The following is a 24,722-nucleotide window of genomic DNA, read 5'->3' on the forward strand; positions in this document are numbered from 1 at the left end:
TATCGTCGTTCATAACATTGAATGTGAGGAATGCAGAGTATACAAAATGTAGATCCTGGGGTGGTTGTGTTTTGGGTATTTTTGGTTGGTTGTTTTGTTTTTAATAAAAAAAACCAAAGTGTGTCTGCAAGGCACAAACTTGCTTTGTATATCCTGTATATCAGTAACTTCAGATATACATACTACTGGTTGATTGAACTATTTTAATCTCTTAGTATTGCATTGTTTGCAGTATTTTCCTTAAGAGGTTTTTTTTGTTTTTTTTTCCCCAGGCTTCTTAAGGATACACTGTATGATACAAAGTTTGGTGTAAGGTATGAGCAAATTCTTGGAGCTTTTCTTTCAGTCTGTGGAAAAAGACTGAGGGAAGAGTTGGAGAAGCAGACCAGGCTAGTGCAGCTTTTTGGAATGGTAGCAGAAAGAGTAAAGCAAACAAGTGGATCTGCTCGGCAGGTGTGTATATATTTTTAATATTCTTAAGGAAAATTAGACTGAGTGTACCCTCAAAACAATCCACTCAGTTGCCTTTCTAGTCTAAGTTGAATAAAATGTTGTGTATAATATATTGATAGATCTATGAATCTATTGTTCTTTATGGTAACAAGTTAATGGCTTAATGAAGTTGATGGTTATTGTTAAATCTGTTGTCATTTGAAACATAAGATTGTGTGAGGTGATAGGGTAAGAAAGTAGGATGGTTTCTGTGTACAATAAACTGGGAGTGAATTTCAGCCTATTACTGCTGAAGAATGACCCTATTATGCAAAAGAATGGAGTATCTCTTTATATGCTAGTCATATCTACTTACAGTTTGCTTGAGTGGGATGTTATCATTTGGTTTGGTCAAAAACAAAACAAACCAAAGCCATAAACTTGTGTGGTTGTACTGCTAGGCATATTTATTCTTAATAGCTGAAACAGCAGTTAGAATACCTAGCATGCCTTTGAAACTGGTAAGTTAAAACATTTGCTTCAGGATAACTTTGTCCAGAAGTAGGTGCTTCAGTTAAGAAAATGTCAGCTGCAATATTATGGGTTTTTGTCTGCAGGCTGCCCTGCAAAATGGCATGGAACGTGTGCAGTTATTTTTCTTGAAGAACAAATGCCGTTTGCCTCTCAATCCCAGTCTTGTGGCAAAAGAGTTAAATATTAAGGTACAGTTCATTCAGAGTTTCAAAAGCTGTTTGTAACTATTACATAGACAAAGCTTTTACAAATAGAAAAAACTCAACTGACATGCTTGAAAGCTCTTTATGACAGGAAGAGTGAAATTAGCTGAGCAAAGATAAAAATTACACCTTTTTTAAGACCAATGTATTAAAAATATGTATCTAAAAACATTTTATCTTTAGACCCTGTCTCAAGACCAACAATCCTGGTTATAGTAAAGCAGGGGACTGTTTAAAGTGTGTGACAAAGTCCTGTTTGCTGTAGTAATCAAAAAAGAAAGTTGATCAAGGCTGTTTAACTCAGTAAGTAGGTAATTGTGAAAGAGGTGAAACTACCAGTTACTGGTTATCTTCAAGAGATGCACTGATTCCAGGGAGACGGACAGTAGCTTTCTTTTATTGTGAAGGTCTAGAAAATAATAATAATGTAGCAGAAGCAGTTAAATTGTTTTTCCAGAGCTCTGCATGGTTTGACAATATGTGCTCAACCGCAGTTTTGATTATCATCATGCATGACTGAGAGCCTAAAGGTCTCTGAGCACTGGAGTTAATCCTGTGTGGAAAGACAGTTTGTCTTGCTTTCTTTCTCTACTGTAGCTATTAAATCAGAAGTATGTATTTGAAAGCAGATAAATGAGAAAATACTGTGAAACGTGCAAATACCCAGTTTTTATGTCTTCTATCTTAAAAAAGAAAAGCTGTTGAAAAATATTTATCCATCTTTTATTCACTCTTCCCTTCAAAATGTATAAAACATCACTGTGCTGCACTACTGGATTTTGTACAAGAATTCAACAAATAACAGCCAAAGGGCTCTTTATTCAAACAAAGTGCATACTCACCACAATCACAGTGTTAAAAGTCCGAATAGACTCATTGTGTGTCAAACCTGCTTGTTGTGAAAAATGTCTTGTTTTCTGGGCTAGCAGGAGTAGTCTTTCTGAGTATTAACACTGTATCTACTTGTAGGCATGTTCTTTCTTCAGCTCCAATGCAGTACCACTGAAAGTTGCATTAATAAATGCAGACCCCCTGGGAGAAGAAATCAATGTGATGTTTAAGGTAGGTCTTACGTGTGTACTGGAGAAGAAAAGTTGAATGATAAGCAGTATTTCATTGGTATCAGTTAACTTTGGCATAGCTTAGTTATTTTCTGAGGTTGCTCCTCTATCTAGAAACCAACACCTGAACAGATAAAATACAAAAGCAAGTCTACCACATGTGAAAGCTTAAATGTAACTTATTCCTTTTTCACTGCATAGCTATGAGGAATTAAGTAGCATAATGCATCATATGTGTTCCTAGAAATGTAAAACAAAATCTTGAGTTTTGTTTTGCTGAAAACATGTCTCTAACTTTTATTTTTCCATTTAAGGTTGGAGAAGATCTGAGACAAGACATGTTGGCTTTACAAATGATTAAGATTATGGATAAGATATGGCTGCAGGAAGGACTGGATCTTCGGATGGTTATCTTCAAGTGCCTCTCAACTGGAAAAGACCGAGGTGCAAAACCAGATGCTGCCTATAATCTGCTACCCCACTTCAATTTCTTCTCATGCTGATATGAAAAATTTCTGTGCAGAGGCATGCCCAAAAAACAGTGGAAGGACAAAGGCCTTCCATGCAAGGAACTTCAATACCTGAGAGTATAGCAAGTTAAATTGTTCTGAATTTCCTGATGGCTGAGTTGCATTTAAATGCGTCTCTTTTTGAATCCTGAGATGATTATGTATGCTGTTGTCCGTGAATAGTGGTGCAAACAAATAAACATGATGATAAAAGTGAAGGTTTCTCTTGATGCCCTTACTGCAGCACAAAATAATGGTGCTATAGCAATCCTGATTCTGAAAGTTTGTTATGATTAGTTATGGTGAAAGAAAGTATTTAAGTCAAAGCTGAAATTCTAAAGTCTTTGGAGTCTGCTGCAGTTAGGTCTGGAAGTATCATTCTTGTACTGAAACAGGCAAAAACAAGAAAAATTTAAAATGCTCCCCACCACACACACACACTATTTTCCAGAATTAGTGTCATATACTGGTAAAAGTTCCTTGGTAATATGAGGCTGCCTTTTAGGCTTGAAGCTAGGTCGCAGGACTCTTGAGTATAAATACCACCCTGCACCTAGAACATGCTTTTTGCTAGTTTTCAGTAATTCTCTGGAGCTACCACAAGGAGCCACATGATCTTTAGAAGGATAAACAATAACTAAAACATTTCTTCAGTCAGATACTAGACCAGAATGATGAAAATTCTTCAATACATGAAAAAGTTGGAAATAGAACTTGGCAAACCTAAGCAAAAACCTTCTATTTATGTAAGACTTGCTATTTAGAGAAACAGATGTCTTTTCTTCCTACTTGAACAATTCCTTGATTGCATAGCATGTTGTTTTGTTTTTTTTTGTTGCTGCTAGTATTAGTATTCCTAAAGTACTTGAAGCATTAAAGTGAAAACCAGTTGTATGCGAATTACATATTTGCCTTCAAATGCTCTAGCCAAGATAGCAGTAAAATTCTGTTAATCAATTTTTTTTCTTTTATGACTTATCTCTACAAATATTTTTAGTAAATGGTATCTCTAAAATAAGGCCATGTGCAAAACACATGGCCGTATTTCTGGAGCAGCAGTCTGGTCTGTTTCACTATTCAACAGGACTTAAAGTTACTATATTACTTAAGTGTCAGGGTAAAAGAAATGTCATCAAAATAATTTGAACAATTACTTTCTACTACATAAACTAGTATTAGTCTTTAAGCAGTAACTGCAAAGTGTAAATTATATATGCATTCTAGCAACGGTAACTAATTGTAATAAAGCCTATCTGGGATTGCTGCATGTGTTTCATGCTATGCTTTGCCATGTGGCCTGTAATAGTGCTTAGTACACTAATAGCACTAACTTTGTACCTAATTGGGTTTTGAAAAAGTAGTCTAAGATTATAAAATCCATTGTTGTCAAGAAAGTTTCTACTGAATAATGAAAATGCAATATAACTGAAGGAGATGGTTAAATACACTTTGTGATATTTTCTATATAGGCATGGTAGAGCTTGTTCCTGCTTCAGACACACTCAGGAAAATTCAAGTGGAATATGGAGTGACAGGTTCTTTTAAAGACAAGCCTCTGGCAGAATGGTTGCGAAAGTATAATCCTACAGAGGAGGAATATGAAAAGGTAAGTTTTTTCACTATTGTTCTTTTTGGAAGGCCTTTAAAAAGGGATAAATAACATATTATGAAAGAATTCTTTTTCCAGATCTTCCATTTAAGTTTTTGTTTTACATCTTTAGAAAACTTAATTTTTTCCTATTGGAAAGAGTAAACGAAAATCCCTTTTATAACAAAAAAGTAGCCAGATGGATTCTCAGGATTCGCATCAGGAGTTTTTATTGCAAACAGAAAAAGTTTACTCCAAATTTAAGATGGGGAGGAATGGTGGCTCCCTTAACTGTGGTTTAGGAGCAGTGGCCCCTTCCCATAGGACCACATAGGATTCAAAACCCAAAAAGTTTTCATTTGGCTACAGTGATGTTACAAGACATTGGAAAAATGTCTTGTACCCTTTTCTCTCTCTGCTAACATGCTTACTTCTTTTTGTGATTTCTCTTCAATTCCTCTTTACTTTTTCATTTAATTAAAAACCAAAATTCCGATTTTTGCGGGAAAGTGTCATATCTGAAGTATTTTGCAATGCTATCTGAAAAACTGGTTTTGGAAAAAAGCAGATTTTATGGTCTATCTTGTCTGACTTGGAATTTACACTTGTCAAGATTGAATGTTGAATACATGGATGCTTCTTCCTGCTAATATTTAATATCAATTTTTTTTTTTCTCTCCCTCCCAGGCTTCAGAAAACTTCATTTATTCTTGTGCAGGATGCTGTGTAGCTACTTATGTATTGGGAATTTGTGACCGCCACAATGATAACATAATGCTCCGAAACACAGGCCATATGTTTCACATAGACTTTGGAAAATTTTTGGGTCATGCACAGATGTTTGGTAGCTTTAAAAGGTATTTTCTGTAGCTAAGTGATGTAGAGCATGAAGTGATTTTTAGTATTTTTTTATAATTATTATAATTCTAAGCATTAACTTTTAAATTCCTGTTATCTGCTGGTCTCATTATGAAGCCAACATCTTGCAATTTAACCACAAAGTTTCTAGAATGCTTTCAAATTTACTTGTATAGAATTAATTTTAAAAGGCTTCATCTTAGTTCCATATTCTGATCTCCAGAACTATTCTAAATGAAAGCACATCTAACACAAATCTTGGTGTCATACTTTCCCAGGAGTACTGGATGAAACACGAGTACAGTTTCACCTTTTTTAGCTATACTCCATGCAATTACGTGTTTTATGCTTGTTAGGTAAAGTTGAACCCAACAAAAATTTGAGTGCCAGGACCTTTATATCACCTGAGTATCTTGAGTGTGAAACAAATTAGAAGAGGCTCCGGTTTATAAATACAGTAGTGAATGTCAACATTATAAAAAAAGTAAGCAGCAAGTTTGTTATTTACTAGTCCTCTGTGTAGAGGAAGATAATCTACATCCAACATAGAGGAGTTATGTGTTGGTTGGGTGATAGTAGAGTTACTCCATTTGTTCTAGTGTGTTATGGCTTCCATAAATGAGATGTGGAAAACATAGTATGGTAACATGTCCTCCAAGTGTTGCTCCATGAGATCTGCTGTAGGCCCAGTACCATATGAATGTGCTGGGAATCTGAGATGGCACTATGGGCCTGAAAACCCAAAAATGTAAAATGGCATTAATTGATTATTTAATATTATCTTGTGGGGGGAATGGAGTGCAGGAGGAAGTACATGACAGGGTGAATAGATCTTACAATTAACTTCTGAATTCTGTGCTTTTTGAGCAGGGATCGAGCTCCTTTTGTGCTAACATCGGATATGGCTTATGTTATTAATGGTGGTGAAAAACCCACTATTCGCTTTCAGTTATTTGTGGATCTCTGTTGTCAAGCTTACAACTTGATAAGAAAACATGCAAGCCTCTTCCTTAACCTCCTTTCACTGGTAATCATTTTCAAATTCAGTTGGAACTTGATAGATCTGTCATGTTGGATGCATTAAATGCTGTGCTTTTTATGCTGCAGAAACTCTTTAATACATGCTTTTAAAAAACAGGAACATCAGATGTACAGTTTAGGAAGGCTATATTTGGAATTTTCTTTGAGCTTTTTTACTACCTACCTGTTTCCTGAAAATTTAAAGCGAAGATAATACCATTAATTACACTGTGGTGGTTTTCACTGCTTTTTATTCAGCAGAAATGGTGAATAACTGCTGATCATAAGTGACTGTAGGCTCTCACTGTTAGCATTTACCAATTTAGCGCAGCTTAAACTGAATTGGAATGTTTTAAGTTTGAATCATTTCAGTGTAAAATCATGCTGGTTTTACAGCATTGAATCTGTAACTTTTAATTTCTTGCAGATGCTTTCTTCTGGGTTACCAGAACTAAGTGGGGTTCAGGACTTAAAGTATGTCCAGGATGCTCTCCAGCCCCAGACAACAGATGCAGAAGCTACCATTTTCTTTACGAGGTACTGGATAAGTAAAAACTAAACTATCTCCCAGCATCATCCTCTTAATGGGAGCTTTTGGCTATGGAAAAAATGTCCAAAGGATGTTCACAAACATATCTGTAGGCGTTAAATAGTTACACTGTACAATCATAAGATATCAGTTAATCAGTGAACTGCATAAGATCAGTTTCATGCAAGATTAATGCTTGTGCTAAAATACATTGCCTTTAAGAGTAACCTTGTGCAATAAAATTGTTTGAAATACTGAGAGTAGATAACTCTGTCTGGCTGTTTGAGACTTGCATTTCCAATACATGCAAAATTGCTTAATAGTAGTGTGTATGATGAGAACCTTGTATTGTAAAGAAGTTCTTTTTCAAGAAGTGCTTTTGCACACTAGGGAGGAAGGGGTGATGCTCTAGTGTAGCAAGTGGGTGTGTATATATAGTGTAACAGAGTTGTTGCTATGTGTTACTGTACTTAATTTTCAATATATGGGGGAAACTGCAGTAGAATAATTTGGGTTGGAAGGGATCATCTAGTTCAACCCTCCTGCAATGAGAAGAGACATGTTGAATCAAAACAGGTTGCTCTGTCCAGCCTGACCTTGAATTGATTATAGGGATGGGGCATCTACAGTCTCTGTGGGGAACCTATTGCAGTGTTTCTCCACCCTCATCATAAAAAAAAAAAAAATTCTTTGTTTATATCCAGTCTGAATCTACTCTCTTTCAGTTCAAAACCATTATCCCTTGTTCTATTGCAACTGCCCCTGCTGTCCCCATCTTATTGTACTTTTAAGTACTGGAAAGCCATGATAAGGTCTCTTCCTCAGGCTGAACAACCCCATTTCTTTCAGCCTTTCCTCATAGGAGAGGTCTTCCAGCCCTTTGATCATTTTTGTGTCCTTCCTTGGGACCCAGTCCAACAGGTCCAGTCTTCCTTACACTGAGGACTTCAGAGCTGGATGCAGTGCTCCAGGCTTTTTACCAACTCTGGAAACCCTTAACTTCTTGGATACTGAATCTTCTATTAAATGTTGATATGATGCTATTTATGCAGCCCACTGATCACAATTAATTTAAAAACTCTGTCAATAAGAGACTGATTTTTATTTTTCTTAAGTCTTATTCATTGACAGAACTACTTTTGTGTATTTTGACATTATTTTTTCCTTTCTAGGTTGATTGAATCCAGTCTGGGAAGTGTTGCCACAAAGTTTAATTTCTTCATTCACAATTTGGCTCAGCTGCGTTTCTCAGGTCTACCTTCTAATGATGAACCCATTCTCTCATTTTCTGCTAAAACATACTCTCTTAAACAAGATGGCCGAATCAAACAGGTGTCTGTGTTTACATATCAGAAGAGATACAACCCAGATAAACACTATGTAAGTATGTGGAATCTATTTCCACCCAGTGAAGATACTGTGCATTTTCTTCCAAGAAGATACATTCTCCTTCTTGCCATAACTTCAGTATTTAATCACAGAGAATTAGTACAGGGGAAATTTGCCTTGTTTAGCCTTAATTAGCTAGCTTTGAGGTAGACATCTAGGTTCCCTTTCTTGACAGAGCCTTAGTAAATACAGCTACAGAAACATTCATTTAGGCACTAATGTCAGATTCAGGATGAGCTGAAGAGTTCTCTCAAGTCTGACTGTATTGACTATAATGGAGCCTAGAAACCTACACCAGTGTTGACACACAATACTGTGGATTACTTGAAAGTAAAAACATAATCAAAATCCAGATCTTACTGGGAACGGGCTGGCTTGCTTGCTCCCTCCCTGCAGGAGAACAGAGTTTGTATTGGCTCTCACTGGGATTGAGTTACCTTTCTTCATAGCAGCCCACACAATGCTGTGGTTTGTATGTTTAACTAAAACTATGTTGGTAACACATGGTTGGTTTGGCTGTTACTGAACAGTGCTTCTGCAATGTCAAGGGTTTCTCTTTTACTTCCACTTTGCCCCTCCCTCCCCTGCAGTGAGTAGGTTGTGGGTGGACAAGGAGTTAGGAAGGTGCACAGGTGCAGTGAGAAGGTTGTGGGTGGACAAGGGGTTAGGAGGGTGCACAGGAGGGACAGCTGACCCAAACTGGCCAAAGAGATACTGCATAGCATGGAGTCATGCTCAGCAATAAAACTGGGGGTAGAGGAAGAAAGCAAGGAATGGGATGGTGTTGTCTTCCAAGGTGGCTGTTGACTGGCTGGACGTGGATCTGTTTGTGGGAGGTGGTGAGAGGTTGTCTTTGTATCACCTCCCTCCCAAGGGCTGTCTTTATTTCAACCCATGGGTCATCTTGCTTTCGCTCTTATTCTCTCCCCTGCCCCACTGGTGAGGTGGTGGGAGTGAGCAAGCAGTAGCGCGGGTGCTTAGCTGCTGGCCAAGGTAAAGTAGCTGCAGGAGGGCTAGTGTACAGACTGGTATTTTTAGCATCCAGTAATATTCTTCAAAATTAAGACACTTCTTGGAAAGGATCTTGAAGGAAATGGAAAGAACAGAAGTAGTGTTGGCTGACTTTAAAAAATGGGGATTTGAGTCATCTTTATGGGCTATGTAGCTACCTTCTGTAAAATGTCTCCTTCCTGAATAGGAGTCATTGAGTCAAACACTCCCTAGTTTTGTTCTGACCTTCCATTAAAGTTTTATTTGCTCCTTCTAAGTAAAAGCATAATCTCCTGTATTAATGCACCTACACCCTACTCAGTGTTAGTAGAGGCAGTAAGCAGTACAGTTTGCCCTCAGGATTTTGATAGACCTGGGTTACACTTTTAAGACTCGTATTAATTTTTGTATTTCTATGCAGGTGTGCTGCCATCTTCCAGTTTTGGTTGTTTAGTGATATTTTTTTTATTATTTTTTTAATTCTGCTGTTTGACCTAGAATAGTCAGCGTAAGTTACATTTTCCTCAACTTGTTTAAAAAGTGACCTATATTGATATATGCAAATATGTATCTCTTTCCAAGCTGTATTGCTGTAAATGTCGTAATCTGGAAAGACACCAGCAAGGAAAGGTAGAGTAACACTAGAAGGGAAAAAGAGCTTTGTTCTGAATCACTGTATTATAAATGTATTTGAGTACTCCTGATCTAAGCCAAAACAACCTCTTCCAGAAAACCATTAAGATGATGTAGTCTCTTTCTGTCTAGATTTTCAAACCTCTTCCAGTTCCACTTTTTTTTCAAATGAGTCCACTGAATTGAATTTTCTGTGCAGTTCCTCAGCCTTCATTTCCCTTTCATAATAATGTGAATAACTTCATCCTGGGACCCCCAGTATTTTTTTAAATACCTTTTGTATAATGCAGTACCCTTGCATCTGCCCATCAAACTGTCACTTCAGAAGTGTAATCCTTTAGAATCTTGAGAGAATAAGATTGGAAAAAAAAATTAGGCATTGGTTTCTTCCCAGATTCACACCTGAAAAATTTTGTGGTAGTTCTGGCCCCACAGATACATGTCTAAATGTAATCCTACACTGGTGTGTTGAAACTTTGTTCAGCTGCTAGATGGTATGAACTTACAGTGAGGCTTAAAAGGGAGAATGTGGACAGCCTTAACTACCTTTATCCCCCTGTCAGATGTGGATCTAACTTACAGGAAGATATGTGATGTTACTGTGCATTACAGTAGGGCTATTTAAACTCTGCTAGAAAATGCAAATGCTGTTACTGGAATATGTGTGCGTGAGAAGGATTACCATAGTAGAAACAATTAATTGCTAAGAAAATTATATTAAGTCAGTTGTATAATATTGTTACTACTTTCATCTTTTGGGATTTTTTTGTGTTTTGGACAGATCTATGTAGTGAGAGTTCTGAGAGAAGGGCAAGTTGAGCCAACGTTTGTCTTCCGAACATTTGATGAGTTCCAGGAGCTTCACAACAAACTTGGCATTCTCTTTCCTCTTTGGAAGTTACCAGGGTATGTTCCTAACTCACTCATCACTGATGTAACAAAAGTGTTCCCATCTGGGTGGATGAAGAAATAGCTTGAAATGAAGACAACACTGCAGAAGGGCAAATTAGGCCTCAAAGTAGTGATTAAGGGAGAAAGCTGTTGTCTGAGTTTTAAGGGAGGAGAGCCAGAGGAGCAACTGTATTTAGACTGTCGTACCACTTGCAACAGTGACCTGTAAATGCTTTCTTGCCTTTCTGTAGTGTCATCACCTAGTTACCTAGTAGCATGCTGTGTTTCTACTCATGATTGACTTAACAAGAACGTCAGCATTTCAGGATGAAAATGACAATGAAATCTAACTGTACTTCAGATAAATTAACTGAGAAGTCTGTCTTATTCTTTGTTGTAGCTTTCCTAATAAGATGGTTCTGGGAAGAACACATATAAAAGATGTAGCAGCTAAAAGAAAAGTGGAGCTCAACAGCTACATACAAAGTCTGATGAACAGCTCTTCAGAGGTGGCAGAAGTGAGTTCAAATAACTTAAGCAAATCTAATGCAAGTTTTCAGAATTTGATACTTGTTAACACTTCAACTAACATGTAATGTTTCTTCTTAATCCAAATTTAGTGTGATCTTGTTTATACTTTTTTCCATCCATTACTTCGTGATGACAAAGTGGAAGGAATAGATGGAATAGCCAGACCTACAGGTAGGTAATGGTTTTGGATGGTGTTTATAAATGGAATTATTATAGTATAACACCTTCACAATGGTTTTTTTTCTTTTTTTTTCTTGTTAACTGTAGTTCTCCCTCATTGAAAACTTTGCATCCCTGTCTTTCCAGATCTGCCTGCATACAGTTATTCAAGTTTTGATTCTAATTTCCAAGTTGGCTCTTACAAGAGAATGCAGAAATCTTTAAAATGTATGGCCTTGCCCTCTTAATAGGGAACTAGAAATAAAATCAGAAACTGATCTTGGTCTAAGGCTTTTATTTTTCCCCACATATAGTCAGTGTAGTACTGATGAAAATGTGCAGATTTTACAGAGAAAATAATTGTATATTTTCTTTCAGATGCAAGTCCATCAAGTCCTACCTCAGGCAAAGTGGGAGGAGAAGTGAAGCTATCCATATCATATAGAAATAGCACTCTATTTATCATGGTGATGCACATTAAAGACCTGGTAAGTAGAGATGCTGAGCTTACTGCTGACAACTGTAAAGCCTGGATATGAAAATAAATATTCAGGTAGATATACACTAAGTTTTTTTAATTTGTCTTTGGTTTGGATTGCAGGTTACAGAAGATGGCGCAGATCCAAATCCCTATGTGAAGACGTACTTACTTCCTGATACACACAAAACATCCAAACGCAAAACCAAAATCTCCCGGAAGACAAGAAATCCAACTTTCAATGAAATGGCAAGTTAAAATTTATGTAGTAACTACCTATGGTTTGTTATTGTCTCCTATTCCAAGCAGTAATCAAAATACTGTCAAAAATATCTGCAAGGATACATAAATGGAAAAGGATCTTTTTTGAAAAATTTTGTGCCCCATTTGAAAAAAACAACGAAAAGACCCCCAAAGCAACTGAGTAGGTAAATGTACTGTTACTCTGAGGAGTGATGGGAAGAAGGAAAGAAGTCTGAAAACTAAAGATTTCCCTGCCCTGGGCTCACTGATCCATAGGATGGAAAAGAATGAATTTGGAATTCTTGGCATGTAAACAGTACTTCCATCTCTAAAAACACTGGTCCTTATAAACACATAACATTGGGAGCACAAAGAAAAATGTAGGTGTACTTCAGCCCATCCTCTGAGAAGCAGACACACTAACGTCATAATGTGTAGTTAAGACATCTGTCAGTGGCTAGGAAGTCAGAAGAAAGGGCAGTCTGTGTGACTTCATTTGGATAACCAAAAATTTCTTGACTTCTTACCTTCTAGCTTGTGTACAATGGATATAGCATGGAGACTCTGAAACAGAGAGAACTGCAGCTAAGTGTGCTCAGTGCAGAATCGTTACGTGAGAACTTTTTCTTGGGTGGAATTACACTCTCACTAAAGGACTTCAACTTGAGCAAGGAGACTGTTAACTGGTATCGACTAACTGCTGTACCCTATCTGTGAATGCATATCTGCACCTGAGTAAGACCAGAACAACTGTATTCTCTTATGCTTCGTGCATCTTCCTACTTGAAGATAACTTGTACATCTTAAAACAAGAGACTCTGCATTTCAACAGTTATGTTGGACCAACGTTCATGTAGCCTAATTTGGAGGATATCTAGAAAACATGGTTTATGCTTTTGCAGTGTTATCGAAGCATTGTTGTAAATGTTTAAGAGTTGCAGGTAAAGGAAGAGGTTTTTAAACCATCCATGAAAGTGAGATGAGCATTTTGACCATGATTGTTGGTTAAATGGTAATTTCACCATTAGGCCTGTGGGTATAGTGCATTTTTGGTTTTCATTTTTGTTACCTGTGTTGTCATCCATAGTGTGATGTTGGAGAATGTCAAAGAAATAACATTATTTTAGGATTACATTCCCACTAATAACTAGATGTCACAGAAGCAGCAATGGGTAAAAATTTGGCTTCACACACACCTGTAGAAATGAAGGTTGAAGGGCTGGAAAAATTGCTTAGTATTGCATTTAATCCCAGGTTCATACTTCTCTTAAGATTTATTGGAGTGTGTGCCAATAATGGAAGATGTAAATAATGGTGCCTTATAATTCAGATGCTTGTCTTTACCTCATTTCTGGTATTTAAATATGTACACATTAACTTTGAGCTCCTTCAAAAGGGGAAACATTCTCATATTTGATACCTTGCAGGTCCTGCTGGAAGTCTTTTCCTAAGATGTGATACTTAGAAATAAGATCACTTATACTGATCTTCATAGTTAGTGCAGAATTCTACCCTCTCTTCTACCCATGATCTCCAAAAATTGGATGAAGGCTGGCTGAATGTGGTGCTGTAGGAAATGTGCCCAGCTGCTCAGTGTTCTGGAATGTCTGAAATTCTAGAACATTTAATTAGCACCGTGATTAAATGTGGAACAGATTCAGACACTAAGTCCAAAGCATATTTCGCACCTGTACTTCCAGGTAAAGATGGCCTCTAGTAAAAAAAAAGCACAACTACTAGATGAATTGCAGGCCAGAAATGAGTTGCATTAATGAAGTGGAGCTTGGTCACTTTTTAACATTTCACAGCAATACTGTTACTCCTCCCCATAAGAATTAATTCCTCTAAAAATACTTGATACCATAGGACATTAGGTTTGAAATATATTGTGAGAGTGGAGTACAAATGTCACTTACTGTATCTTGTTAATTACACCACTGGTTACTTTATTAGGTGTTTCTGCACTTACAGGTGTAGCCTTTTTATTCACCTTACTCAATATTTAGGATGATCATATTCTGTCTAAACCAAGCTATAATGATACACACTTTAGTACTAAATCTTGAAGCAAGACAAGACTATCGCCACTGACTATGACTAAGGGGATTTTTAAAGTAAAATATGCAACTATGAACAGAGAGATAATATGCGGAAAGCCTTCTGTATACCCAACACTAAAAATCTGTTTCATAATCTGGTTTTCCATTCCCTGCTACTGACCAGTCTCTCTTCAGTACAGAAGAGAGAAGTAAACTTGAATCTCCTGGTGCCTAAAATATTCATGGTCCAATTTTGTAGGAATTATTACAATGAAAATGCTAACAATATCTTGAATGTTAGAAACTGGGTTGATACTAATGGACGCTAACAAAACCCAGTTTTATTAGGCATCTTCTGCATATTTTTCATTTAGTATATAGCCTGTAAATAATAACCTATATAACTAACTAGATATATTTCCTGCTCACTTGATGCTTTTGAGACTTACTCCATTCCATCATTAGAATCACAAGTCACTTAAAACACAGGAAAGTATACTACTGTTTTTGTGAAACGTTCCATTGTGAAATAAAATGAAAGCAATACGTACTGCCTTTTTTGCAGTTTCCTATTAAAGCACAGTGTCTTACAGCACAAAATACAGATAAACTAAAATCATTTAAAAAATGATTTTCAGTTTTAACAGTTGTCTGGACCGAAAAAAATATATACTACTGTATTACTATTAGTCCATGTCCTGACTTCTGAGTTAATCTTCTTCATAGCTTAACGCATCTTGTGCCTTTCCCTCTTTTCAAAATAGTCACTGGCTGAAGCTTTTTATGGTCATGGATTTTGTCTTGGCCTCTCCTCACATGTAGAGGAACAGCACCAAGCTTGCACCTCTTTGCACTATTCTCAATTAAGAAAAAAGTGATTGTTGCAATAAGACTTTAACATGCTACATAAATGAAAAACTTGGAAGAGGAAAATATTCAGTTGGGGTTCAATTTATGCTAAGTAGCTTGAAAATGTAGTTTTAAAGCTTTTTCTTATCTTGTTTAATGAAAAAATCTTATGCCATGTATGACCTCCAGCCAGAAGTGTAATTGTCAATATGATTGTTTTGGTATTTTAGAGCAACAGCTTGTGCTAAGACCTCTTCCTTTTCTCTATTAACCTAGAACTTTGCACTGAAACTTTATTACTGCCTTTTTATGACCTAGTTACCTGTCTCTGGAAGCATGTGCGATCTTTGATAAAAGTTTATTTTTACAACTCTGGCTGTGTAGAAACCCCCATCGCCTGCCTTAACGCGAGGGCTCTGTCAGGGCTCGCCGCCGCCTTCCTCTACCTTGTGCTCGTTACTCGGACACTGTGACTGAGGTAGTGCTACAGCTATGGGAAGCGAGTGTCACCAAATCCTTTGTCTCCCTTTTGTCTATGTATCTGTAAGAACCAAATACTTTAAACGAGCTCGTTAATAAAGATGTACAGTATTGCCCTCCGTCGTGCCCGTGCTGAGCGGATTAAATGTGACTCCGTATCTGTCCTGTAAGTGCATTAAACGCTGTTCTCAGTTAAAAACAATTCTGCTGCTCTTCACTGCCCGCCAGAACTGCCCCGTCCGCCTCGGCAGCCGCGCGCGGTGTGAGCCGGGAGTTCGGCTGCTATCGTGGGCGGAGCAGTCCCAGCACCGCTGATTGGCTGCCGGGCTGGGCGGGGCCAGGCTCAGCCACGCCCTTTCCCGCGGAAGTTGGTCAGAAGGTGCTGCAGCCGCCTTTTGCTCCCTCTTTTCTGCCTCCGCCATCATGGGTCGCATGCACGCTCCCGGGTAAGCGGCTGCTGCAGGCTTTCGGGCTGTGCTAGGGGGCACGTTGGGGCTATTGCGGGTGCTAAAGGCGGTCTTGGGAGTGTGTATATGTGGAAGCAGGAAGGCTGCTGTGGGAGCAGTGTGGCGTTAGTGGGGGTGGGTGGGGAGGCCGGCGGCTGTGCAAATATGGCGGCAGGCAAGGGAAAGGATCAGGCTAGTGCTGAGGTGCGGCTTCCCTTGGCCGGCCCCAGGCAGGGACATGCTTGTGGTGCCTGGGCTCTTAATTCCTGATGCTGCCCCGGCGTGGCTCGTACTGTGAGTGACACCGTTTATAAGCGAGGAGGGAGGCTGCAGTCCTCGGCTGTGCGGGCTGGGTACGGCCTTGCAGGAGGTGCTTGCTCTATGCTGCCTTGCGGTGGGGTCGGATGGCGGTGTAGCTTGGCCGGCTCTGCTTAGCCTGTGATCTGCTTCTTCCCCACAGAAAGGGCTTGTCCCAGTCAGCCTTGCCCTACAGGCGGAGCGTGCCGACGGTAAGTAACTACCCGGCCCGTGTGCGCTTCGGCGGGCCCGGCCGGCTGCCCTGTGTCGTTCGGTGCACGGTCCGGTCCCCGTAGCGCGGCCCAGCGGTGCCCAGGAAACAGGATAAAAAAAAAGACCGCTGTAATATTTGGTGTCACCATCTCTAAATTACGGCCTGAAAAAATGCTCCATTAGCCTACGGTCTTTAGGATATTGAGAAAAAACGTATCGTTCTCTGGACAGGTGATCTGTTGGGGGGGGGGGAAATAAATTTGTACTTCCCATCATTTAAGTGCTACTTCAATTCTTTATAGTCTGTATGTGGATAGTTCATAGAGATTAAACTATTCTCTTCACACGTGAGTTTGGCATTTGCCGTTATGGAATAAAGTGACCTAAGCTGTTTCTGACAGTAATTTGCTGGGCAGAGCACTAGCTTAATTTCAGCTTTCCCTTAGTGCATCCAGGGTACTTCCCCTTCAAATGTTTACCTGTCAGCTGAATAAGCAGCTGCTTAGTAATCTATCTTGTTTTGCAAGACTGGTAGTATCTGTTGACAGATCAATTTGTGGTGTATATGAAAAAGCATGTACTGAAAAACATGAAATTAAAGCACAAATTAAGAAAATAAAGAGATTAAATTTAAAGCATTATAACATTAAGCTGCTTAAAGTACCCACGATGGTTAAAAACTTCAGTAATGATTAGGATGCTTTAGTGCTGGGGGGGGGGGGGGGGGTTTGCTTAGTTTTGTTTGTATTCTGGTTTGAATTGTAATCTGTAGAGCACTTCCAAATAGATTTTTTTTTTCTGTGCTTTTCTGTTTCATACTTAGACTGTATTATAAAGGGGAAAAAAGAGCTCTTTGTAGGTCATTAAAAGAGCAAGGATTACTTTGTTGGTGTTGTCTTCTCGTTAATAATCATGGAAGCAACAGCTTTGTCAGCACAGTTAAATGCAGAAATAACAGGAAGTGCAGAGTCTTGTCCAAGTAAATCCATTTGTTCCATTTATCAGTTAATTTGTGTACTTGAAATCTGACTTCCACTGTTTCTTTGGGGCTGTTCAGCCTGGAGAAGAGAAGGCTGCTTGGAAATCTCATAGCAGCCTTCCAGTATCTGAAAGGGGCCTATAAGGATGCTGGGGAGGGACTATTCGTTAGGGACTGTAGTGATAGGACAAGGGATAACTGGTTCAAACTTAAACAGAGGAAGTTTAGATTGGATATAAGGAAGAAGTTCTTTACTGTAAGGGTGGTGAGGCCCTGGAATGGGTGGCCAAGGAAGTTGTGAATGCTCCATCCCTGATGGTGTTCAGAGCCAGGTTGCACAGAGCCTTGGATGACATGGTTTAGTGTGAGGTGTCCCTGCCCATGGCAGAGGATTGGAACTAGATGATCTTAAGGTCCTTTCCAACCCTGTTCTGTGATTCTGTAGGTGCTGTACTAAGAGATGCAAAATGATTCTTCACTGTGTTTCTGTCAGGAGCCCAGTAAAAGAGTTCCCTTCCTAGTAGCGATGATACTTTTGTCTTAATTTGTGTTCATCTCATGTGGCAGTTTAAATAAACTGGTGGTAAAGCAGCTGGTTGGAGGCCATATGGGGTCTTTTAAACAGAGACTTTCTTCCTTCAACTCTGCCTTCCCCCACCATATTTCACTAGCACTTTAGGTTTGTAATATGTAAAAAAATTTCTGTATTGTTAGAAATATAATTTCAGTTCTTGGGGTTTTTTTCAAGCATTACGAAGCATCTATTTCTACCATTTATCAGAAGCTTTCCTCTAGCTAGCCCATGTCTCTGTATTAAGTAGTGTTTGTTAATTTGTATTTTTTTTTTCCCCTAATTTTCTTCAGTGGTTGAAACTTACTTCTGATGATGTAAAGGAACAGATCTACAAGCTGGCCAAAAAAGGTCTGACTCCCTCTCAGATCGGTAAGGTTTATGAATGGCGCACATGTTACAGGGAAATTTAGTCTGCCCAGTTCCTTGGAGAAAAAACTTGACATCCCATCTCAAATATTGGCAGCCCTATGTTTAGGAGTTTACTGAGCCAGACACTATAGCTACATTATAGACAAATGCCCACTAGAGCTCTGCTTAAGTGCATGTAAAATGCAACTTTATATGATCATGAGCTATGCAGTGTAATTATGTGCTGTGTGAATGATGTTTTTTTCAATTGTAATCCTGAGAATATTAATGATCCCTATGCTAGAGTACATTTTTGTACAACAAATATGTCTGTGATGTTTTTTGTTAACCATAGGGAAATGGTGATTGAAAACCTAGCTTTAATGAGTCGTGTTTAATGCATTCAGTATTGTAGCACTAAATATGTTGCCAGCCTGAATGTGATGGGTGGGTTAGTTGCCTTTTAAGTGCTATCTGATCGAGTTTCAGCTTCTGTAAATTTATTTTGCTTGCTCATTTTCTACAGTTTGTGCAGTTTGCACAAGAAAGGTTTTTAGACAAGGCTGTCTTTGGATATCTTGTAACTGTAAGGTTGGTTTCACAAGATTTGTTTGTGTAAGGTCTTTGTTCTGGTGTGAGATGTAAATGTTCGTTTCAGGTGTGATCTTGAGGGATTCCCATGGTGTTGCCCAGGTTCGCTTTGTTACTGGCAACAAAATTTTGAGAATCCTTAAATCGAAGGGACTGGCCCCAGACCTTCCAGAGGATCTTTACCACTTGATCAAGAAAGCTGTTGCTGTTCGCAAACATCTTGAGAGAAACAGAAAGGTGAGTGCTACTTTAACTTGGTTATTCTCTATATTTGTTTTCAAATAATACAGTAGTTTATTTACAGCTCGACAAAGCAAAGACTCTTAGTGTACCTCCTCTTAGCCACTCCCTTTGAGTAAACTTTGGGGAGGCATTTCAGTAGCGGAGAATGGTCTAAGTCTATGTAAAGGATCTTAAAATAATTGGTTAAACCCATTCTGTTTTGGTCATGTTCTGATTATCCTGGATTCATCAGACCTTGGAAATAGGAATGTGGAGTTTATAGCAGTAGCTGTGGATCTTTTTACTTTTGTAAAGCTCATCTGAATTGTACATCATTGAGAAGTCAAAGTAGTGCTTGGTTGTAATATAACTTTCTTTTCAAGGATAAAGATGCCAAGTTCCGCCTCATTCTAATTGAAAGCAGAATCCATAGGTTGGCTCGCTACTACAAAACTAAGAGAGTGCTGCCACCCAATTGGAAGTAGTAAGTCTTCTCTTAAGTTACTATTTCACTGAAGTCCTGTTGGTTTTGTAAGTAATAAGCTGGGGCTGTTACTCAAAGGGTGAAAAGTACATTACGATCAAGCATACAGGTAAACCAGGCAGCAAAGAATAGGTATTTTAGAATCACAGAATAGTTAGGGTTGGAAAGGACCATCAGGTTCCACCCCCCCTGCCATGGGCAGGGGACACCTCACAATAAACCATGTCACCCAAGGCTCTTTCCAACCTGACCCTGAACACCATCAGGGATGGAGCATTCACAACTTCCTTGGCCAACCCATTCCAGTGCCTCACCACCCTTACAGTAAAAAACTTCGTGCGTATATCCAATCTAAACTTCCTCTGTGTAAGTTTTAATCCATGACCCCTTGTCCTATCACTACAGTCCCTAATGAAGAGTCCCTCCCCAGCATCCTTTTCATAAATATTAACTGATAAATTTTTAAACTTATTGCTGGGTAAAATGAACATCACAACTCCAAGGAAAAAGTAATTATCTCAACAAGTTAAGTCACTACTACGTAGTTTTTATAACGCTTTGTACAAGCTGCAGTCTTTATCTCAGATACTTAACATGGTTTGTGTTACTTTCAGAATTTATTGAGATATGACTTAGTAGATGTGGCAGAAATGAATGTAACTTGTAGGTTTTCCTCTAGGAAAATTAAGCCAGCGTAAGAGAATTACCATAAATGTTAGGGTTAGCTCAAGTGCAGCTAGGCAGGTTTTTTATGTTTTTTGTGCTGTTATCCTAGTATTTGTATTTCAAAAGAAAGAGCAGAATTTTTACAGCATAAAAAAATGTAAACAGATGGTGATTTGGCTGAGGACTGGTAGTTAAAGCTTTGAACTGAAGCACTGTTTTTGACAACTAGTTTGAAAAAGTGCCTCTACAGTTAATGCTTCGCTCTTTCTTCTCTTTTTAGTGAATCATCAACAGCTTCTGCCCTGGTCGCGTAAGAGCTGGCTATGACCTACTGAAAGAATAAATTTTCATTAACCAAGTTTGTGTTGTCTCTGAGTGGTTGATGTCTTAGGAAGCTGCCTGTAAATGGGAAGTTGTCAGGGTGAATCCATCATGTGGTCATGGTTTCCATATTGTTATCCTACCTTGTTAAATCAGGTAGTGCTTGTTGCTGCTCTAGGCCAGCTGTACAGTTTGTGTCCATGCTTAAACTGTTGGGTTTGGGCTTTTTTATCTGATAGCCTCAAGTTAGTAAAGTAAACGAGTCATTCACAGCAAATATATTTTATTCATGGGGGCTGTGCCTCTATGTGTCCTGCAGAAACTGGGAAGGATAATGGTGACAGGAGGGAGAATTGGAAATTAGAAAATACAGAGGTTGGGTGCAGGTAGGGAAACAAGATTAGAGAGGTTGATTAATTCATTGCAGGTAATGTAGGTCTCTTGAGCAGAAAGCTTACGCAGCCCTCAGCCAGTTCCTGACAGTAACTTCCTATTTGTAAGTAATTTTAAGAGTAATCTTTGAGATTTGGGTAGAGACAGCAGTTTAGCTCTCCTCAGATTTACATCTTTACTGAGGTAGTTTTCCCTCAATCCAAAGGCCAGTAGCTATTGTATGTATGCTCATTGTTGCTACTAAGGCTTGGTATGTTACTGAAATGTTGCTGTCTTAAAAATTTGAGTAAATTTAAATAAGCCGTACCATTTTTGTGAAGTGTAGCAGTTACTTCTAGATCGTAACTAGTGAAAGCTGGTAACTTGTGGGTTTAATTTTGCAGAAAAACAGGAGTATTCTGCCCCGATTATGAAGCTAAATATAGACCTGTGATAAGGTGTGTTTTAAAAGAAAATCACTGCATTCCATTTGGACTGTCAAGTACTCCTGTCTGGTCCATCTTAAAAGTTGAATTACCAGCCTTCATCTGCTGTCAAAAGGGCTTGCTTTCGTTTCTGAAAGCTTCTGGTGATGACTTGCCAGGCTGTCACAATGATAATGCAGATGTATTAAACCACTTTCATGATTTATTAAAAGGTTGCTGTGATTCTTTGGGGTCGAAGGTATTGCCAACTGAAAAGCACCTGGACACTGCTTCCGAAATAGCTGTATGCCAATAATGAAAGTACCAGCAGATGGCACTTTGAAACATTTAAGTGTTTTAAAAAGTTATGTACTGCAAATAGTGCCACCTAGAGATCAAGTGTTAAAGCTGGTGGTCCAAGCCAGGGAACAGATGATACATTTAGAATTGTACTACTACTATGTGTGCTGTGCCAGCTCATACAATGGTTTTGAGCGCAGGTGTGTTGAAGCTTATACAATTCTTGTATTTCATGCTACTGTCATGTTCAGTCTGGACGTATTCTGTATTGTGTGTTTTCCGGCGCTAGTTTGCCGAAGGGCCTGAAAGCAGACTGTGCTGTGTGGCATTTTGCCCATCCAGTGATGCTGAAGGCTGCTGGCCTAGCCAGAAGAGGGAAGGGCAGGGATTGATAAGTGATGGGGCCTACCTTATGGGAATGGAGGGGAGGGGAAATACCATGTAAATAGTTGTCTTTTGGTGTCCTGTCAGGAATGAAAACTACACGGGGAGAGTTCCTGGGCTTGCAGTAAAAGCAGATCCAGATGTTAAAGGTACTCCTGAGGACAGAGAATGAGGTGTACATCATATTTACTGCCTGTAGAGTTTTGCAGCCTCTTGTTGAAGAACGGTAATGGTAGTGTGATGGTAGTGTTATTCACATAGATTTCTACTACTTATGCTGGTAACAGTTCTGTAACTCCTGTAAATCTTACAGACTAGCTTAAGTAGGTTGTCCATTCTCATCAGGATTGTCAGTCTCTTACCCCCTTGATTGCCAGAAGAGGTATGCCATCAGCTGAACTAATTTCCTCCAGGGCACAAAGGCTGTCTGCTCAGCAGCTGGCATGGCACAGGGCTGTGGGGGCATGACCAGGTGTTGGAACAGCAGCGGAGCTGGGGCACTAGCAGGGGTAAATCCTCCCTGGGGAGTAAACCCCTACAAAGCATGATGCTGAGCAGCATGACTGGAGAATGTGGTGCTGTGTGTGACTGAAGAGAGCAACGTAGGATCAGGAGGAGCTTCATCTTGTGGAAGCATCAGGTAAGTTTACTGTTTGGGTTGTGGTACAGGATTTTGCCTGGGTAAAAGTGAAACTCTGTAGTCTCCCAAGTCTTGAATTATGTTACCTGAGCACCAGGACTGCCCTGGGCAGCTCAGGACATGGGATCCAGCTGCCCAGGTACAGTACAGTATGTGTCTGGGATAGTGGAGTCTTTTTTCTGCTGCTCTGGGTAACTTCCTTTGGCTGGAAAGACGTGATAGTGGGAATAAACGTAGATCTGCAAATAGATACCCAAAATTAGTCCTCTTTATGAACCAGCACAAGATGGCTCTGTCCCATGGTTATCTCCAGGCATTACCCTGGTTTCCTTCTTCCTAGCAGTGTGGGGTGTTGTGCAGGCTTTGAGGTCCACTGCCCTCTTGTATTTTCCTGTCACAACCTCTTTACAGTTTCTTTTGCTTTGACTTAACCTTCAGAAGCTGAGTTCGTGTTTCTGCCTCATTTCCAGCAGCTTTTCCTGAATTTTCCAATGTTGTCTTCTGCAGTATTTTTTGCTCTCCTAGCAAGTACAGATCTAAGTGACTTCATCCCCATATTCCAGAGAGTTTTTTCATACATTGTGCCAGGGCACGCATCAGAAAGAAGCTCTCAGCCTTCCCCACTTCTAGCTCTCTTGGCCCCTCTGGTGCAGTGAAGCCTGCCCGCCCTTCTTCAGAGAGGTGCAGGTTCTGCCTCCACACTAAAAAAGGTAGATGCCTCCTTGACAGCTACCTGGCTATGCTGCACTTTGCTGCTCCATAGCAGGATTGTTCATGTGGAGAGTTTGGTTCACAAAAGCCTCCAACTAGAGCAGTCCTTGCCAGCTCTGCAGCTCTTCTAGGGCTGTGGGGTGTATGGCAGAGGCTGCTTCCTTTTGGTTCATAAACAGCTAGTTTTGCAGGGTCACTTTGAGTGCTAGGTTCATTCTGAAGGATGTTGTGGTACATGACTGGTTTCCTTATGGAGACAAATAATCTTTTACCTCTCTGGATTCTTCTAATTGACAGTTCTTGTTTGCAAGTACCTCTGTGAAAAAAAAAACAAACAAAAAACCTAGTATTTTATTTCAAGTAAAGAAACTGCTTATTCTGCTGTTAAGTCAGTACCATTGCTGGAAACACTCAATTTCTCTAGCCAGTAAAAAAAATAGTAAACCAAGCTATAGCAGTAACCATCAGAAAATGCAAGAAATGTCTGATTTTATAAATGTATGGCTGCAAGTGTATGTTGTTCTGCTGCTTCTGGAGAACAGCTTCTAAAGTGTGTGTTCAGACAATAAGCTTTCTACAGTTTTCAGTTCAAAATCATTGCAGGCACATTAATCCCAAATAGACAAAATGTGCATGAAACATGCACTCTGATTTTCTGAGCAAAGGTTTGTGTGTCACTTTCTTCCACTGTTTTCAGTGTCACTTACAATCATGAAAGACAATGTAGTTAAAAAGCACTGCACGTGTTTTGTGGTGCTCAAGGGCCAGTTTCTTTCACTGTTCCATTTGAATAAAGAGTAGTAGGGCCTGCTGAATTCACCAAAGGCAGATTTGGTACTCCCATAGCTCTGGGGTAGCTGGTGTTTCTGCCTTACACTAACACTGCTTCACGTTCGTGCAGTTGTTTTGTTTTCTTTTCAATGCTGGGATCTAACTAGTGAAAAAAATGTGTGCTGTTGCTGGGCAGTCCCTTCAATAACTCTGCATCATTTGCATGACAATATGTCATCTTGCCCTGGTAACCTCCCTCTGCCAGCACATATCTTGGCAACAGAAAATGGTTCAAAATGGTTCAACAATGTTCTCTGCACAAATGGGATGTCTGTGAATGCCCTTTTCTTGCCCCCCCCCCCCCCCGATTTCTGGACGTAGTTGCAGTCAGGTAAATGAAAGCTTCCCTCTTTCCACGTTTCTCCTGTTTTTAGGATAAATTTTACTTCTGGTTAGAGATCTATAACCTTTGTAATGAACAGTGTTGCTGACTGGTGTGAGTTCTTTCCTGTTGCCACAGGATTTATTAAAGACATTAACTAGCACAGATGCAGTAACTGGA

The 24,722-nt window shown here is 39.3% G+C and overlaps 2 protein-coding genes across 4 annotated transcripts in view; both read left to right on the forward strand.

Annotated features, from left to right (window-relative positions):
* PIK3C2A (phosphatidylinositol-4-phosphate 3-kinase catalytic subunit type 2 alpha) overlaps nt 1-15,618 on the forward strand; it is a 53,673-nt gene extending 38,055 nt beyond the window's left edge. For all 3 annotated transcript variants that reach the window (XM_062608879.1, XM_062608881.1, XM_062608880.1), the window contains 15 exons: nt 273-453; nt 1,050-1,154; nt 2,139-2,231; nt 2,545-2,674; nt 4,209-4,345; nt 5,015-5,184; nt 6,056-6,212; nt 6,633-6,742; nt 7,907-8,114; nt 10,528-10,652; nt 11,038-11,155; nt 11,258-11,339; nt 11,706-11,815; nt 11,929-12,054; nt 12,583-15,618. In XM_062608879.1, the coding sequence (XP_062464863.1) occupies nt 273-453; nt 1,050-1,154; nt 2,139-2,231; nt 2,545-2,674; nt 4,209-4,345; nt 5,015-5,184; nt 6,056-6,212; nt 6,633-6,742; nt 7,907-8,114; nt 10,528-10,652; nt 11,038-11,155; nt 11,258-11,339; nt 11,706-11,815; nt 11,929-12,054; nt 12,583-12,765 (2,035 nt within the window). In that variant the 3' untranslated portion in view covers nt 12,766-15,618. The remainder of the gene's footprint in view (nt 1-272; nt 454-1,049; nt 1,155-2,138; nt 2,232-2,544; nt 2,675-4,208; nt 4,346-5,014; nt 5,185-6,055; nt 6,213-6,632; nt 6,743-7,906; nt 8,115-10,527; nt 10,653-11,037; nt 11,156-11,257; nt 11,340-11,705; nt 11,816-11,928; nt 12,055-12,582) is intronic.
* A 113-nt stretch (nt 15,619-15,731) lies between these two features.
* Nucleotides 15,732-20,595, forward strand: RPS13 (ribosomal protein S13). Its single transcript, XM_062608885.1, has 6 exons — nt 15,732-15,862; nt 16,323-16,371; nt 18,216-18,294; nt 18,932-19,101; nt 19,470-19,570; nt 20,517-20,595. Exons 1-6 carry the CDS (start codon nt 15,840-15,842, stop codon nt 20,548-20,550), a joined length of 456 nt encoding a protein of 151 aa, XP_062464869.1. The 5' UTR covers nt 15,732-15,839; the 3' UTR covers nt 20,551-20,595.
* The last annotated feature ends 4,127 nt before the right edge of the window (nt 20,596-24,722 follow it).

This window comes from Pezoporus occidentalis, unplaced genomic scaffold, assembly GCF_034315485.1.
Source record: "Pezoporus occidentalis ecotype Australia unplaced genomic scaffold, CSIRO_AGI_Poc_V1 ctg131, whole genome shotgun sequence".
Classification (NCBI taxonomy): domain Eukaryota; kingdom Metazoa; phylum Chordata; class Aves; order Psittaciformes; family Psittacidae; genus Pezoporus; species Pezoporus occidentalis.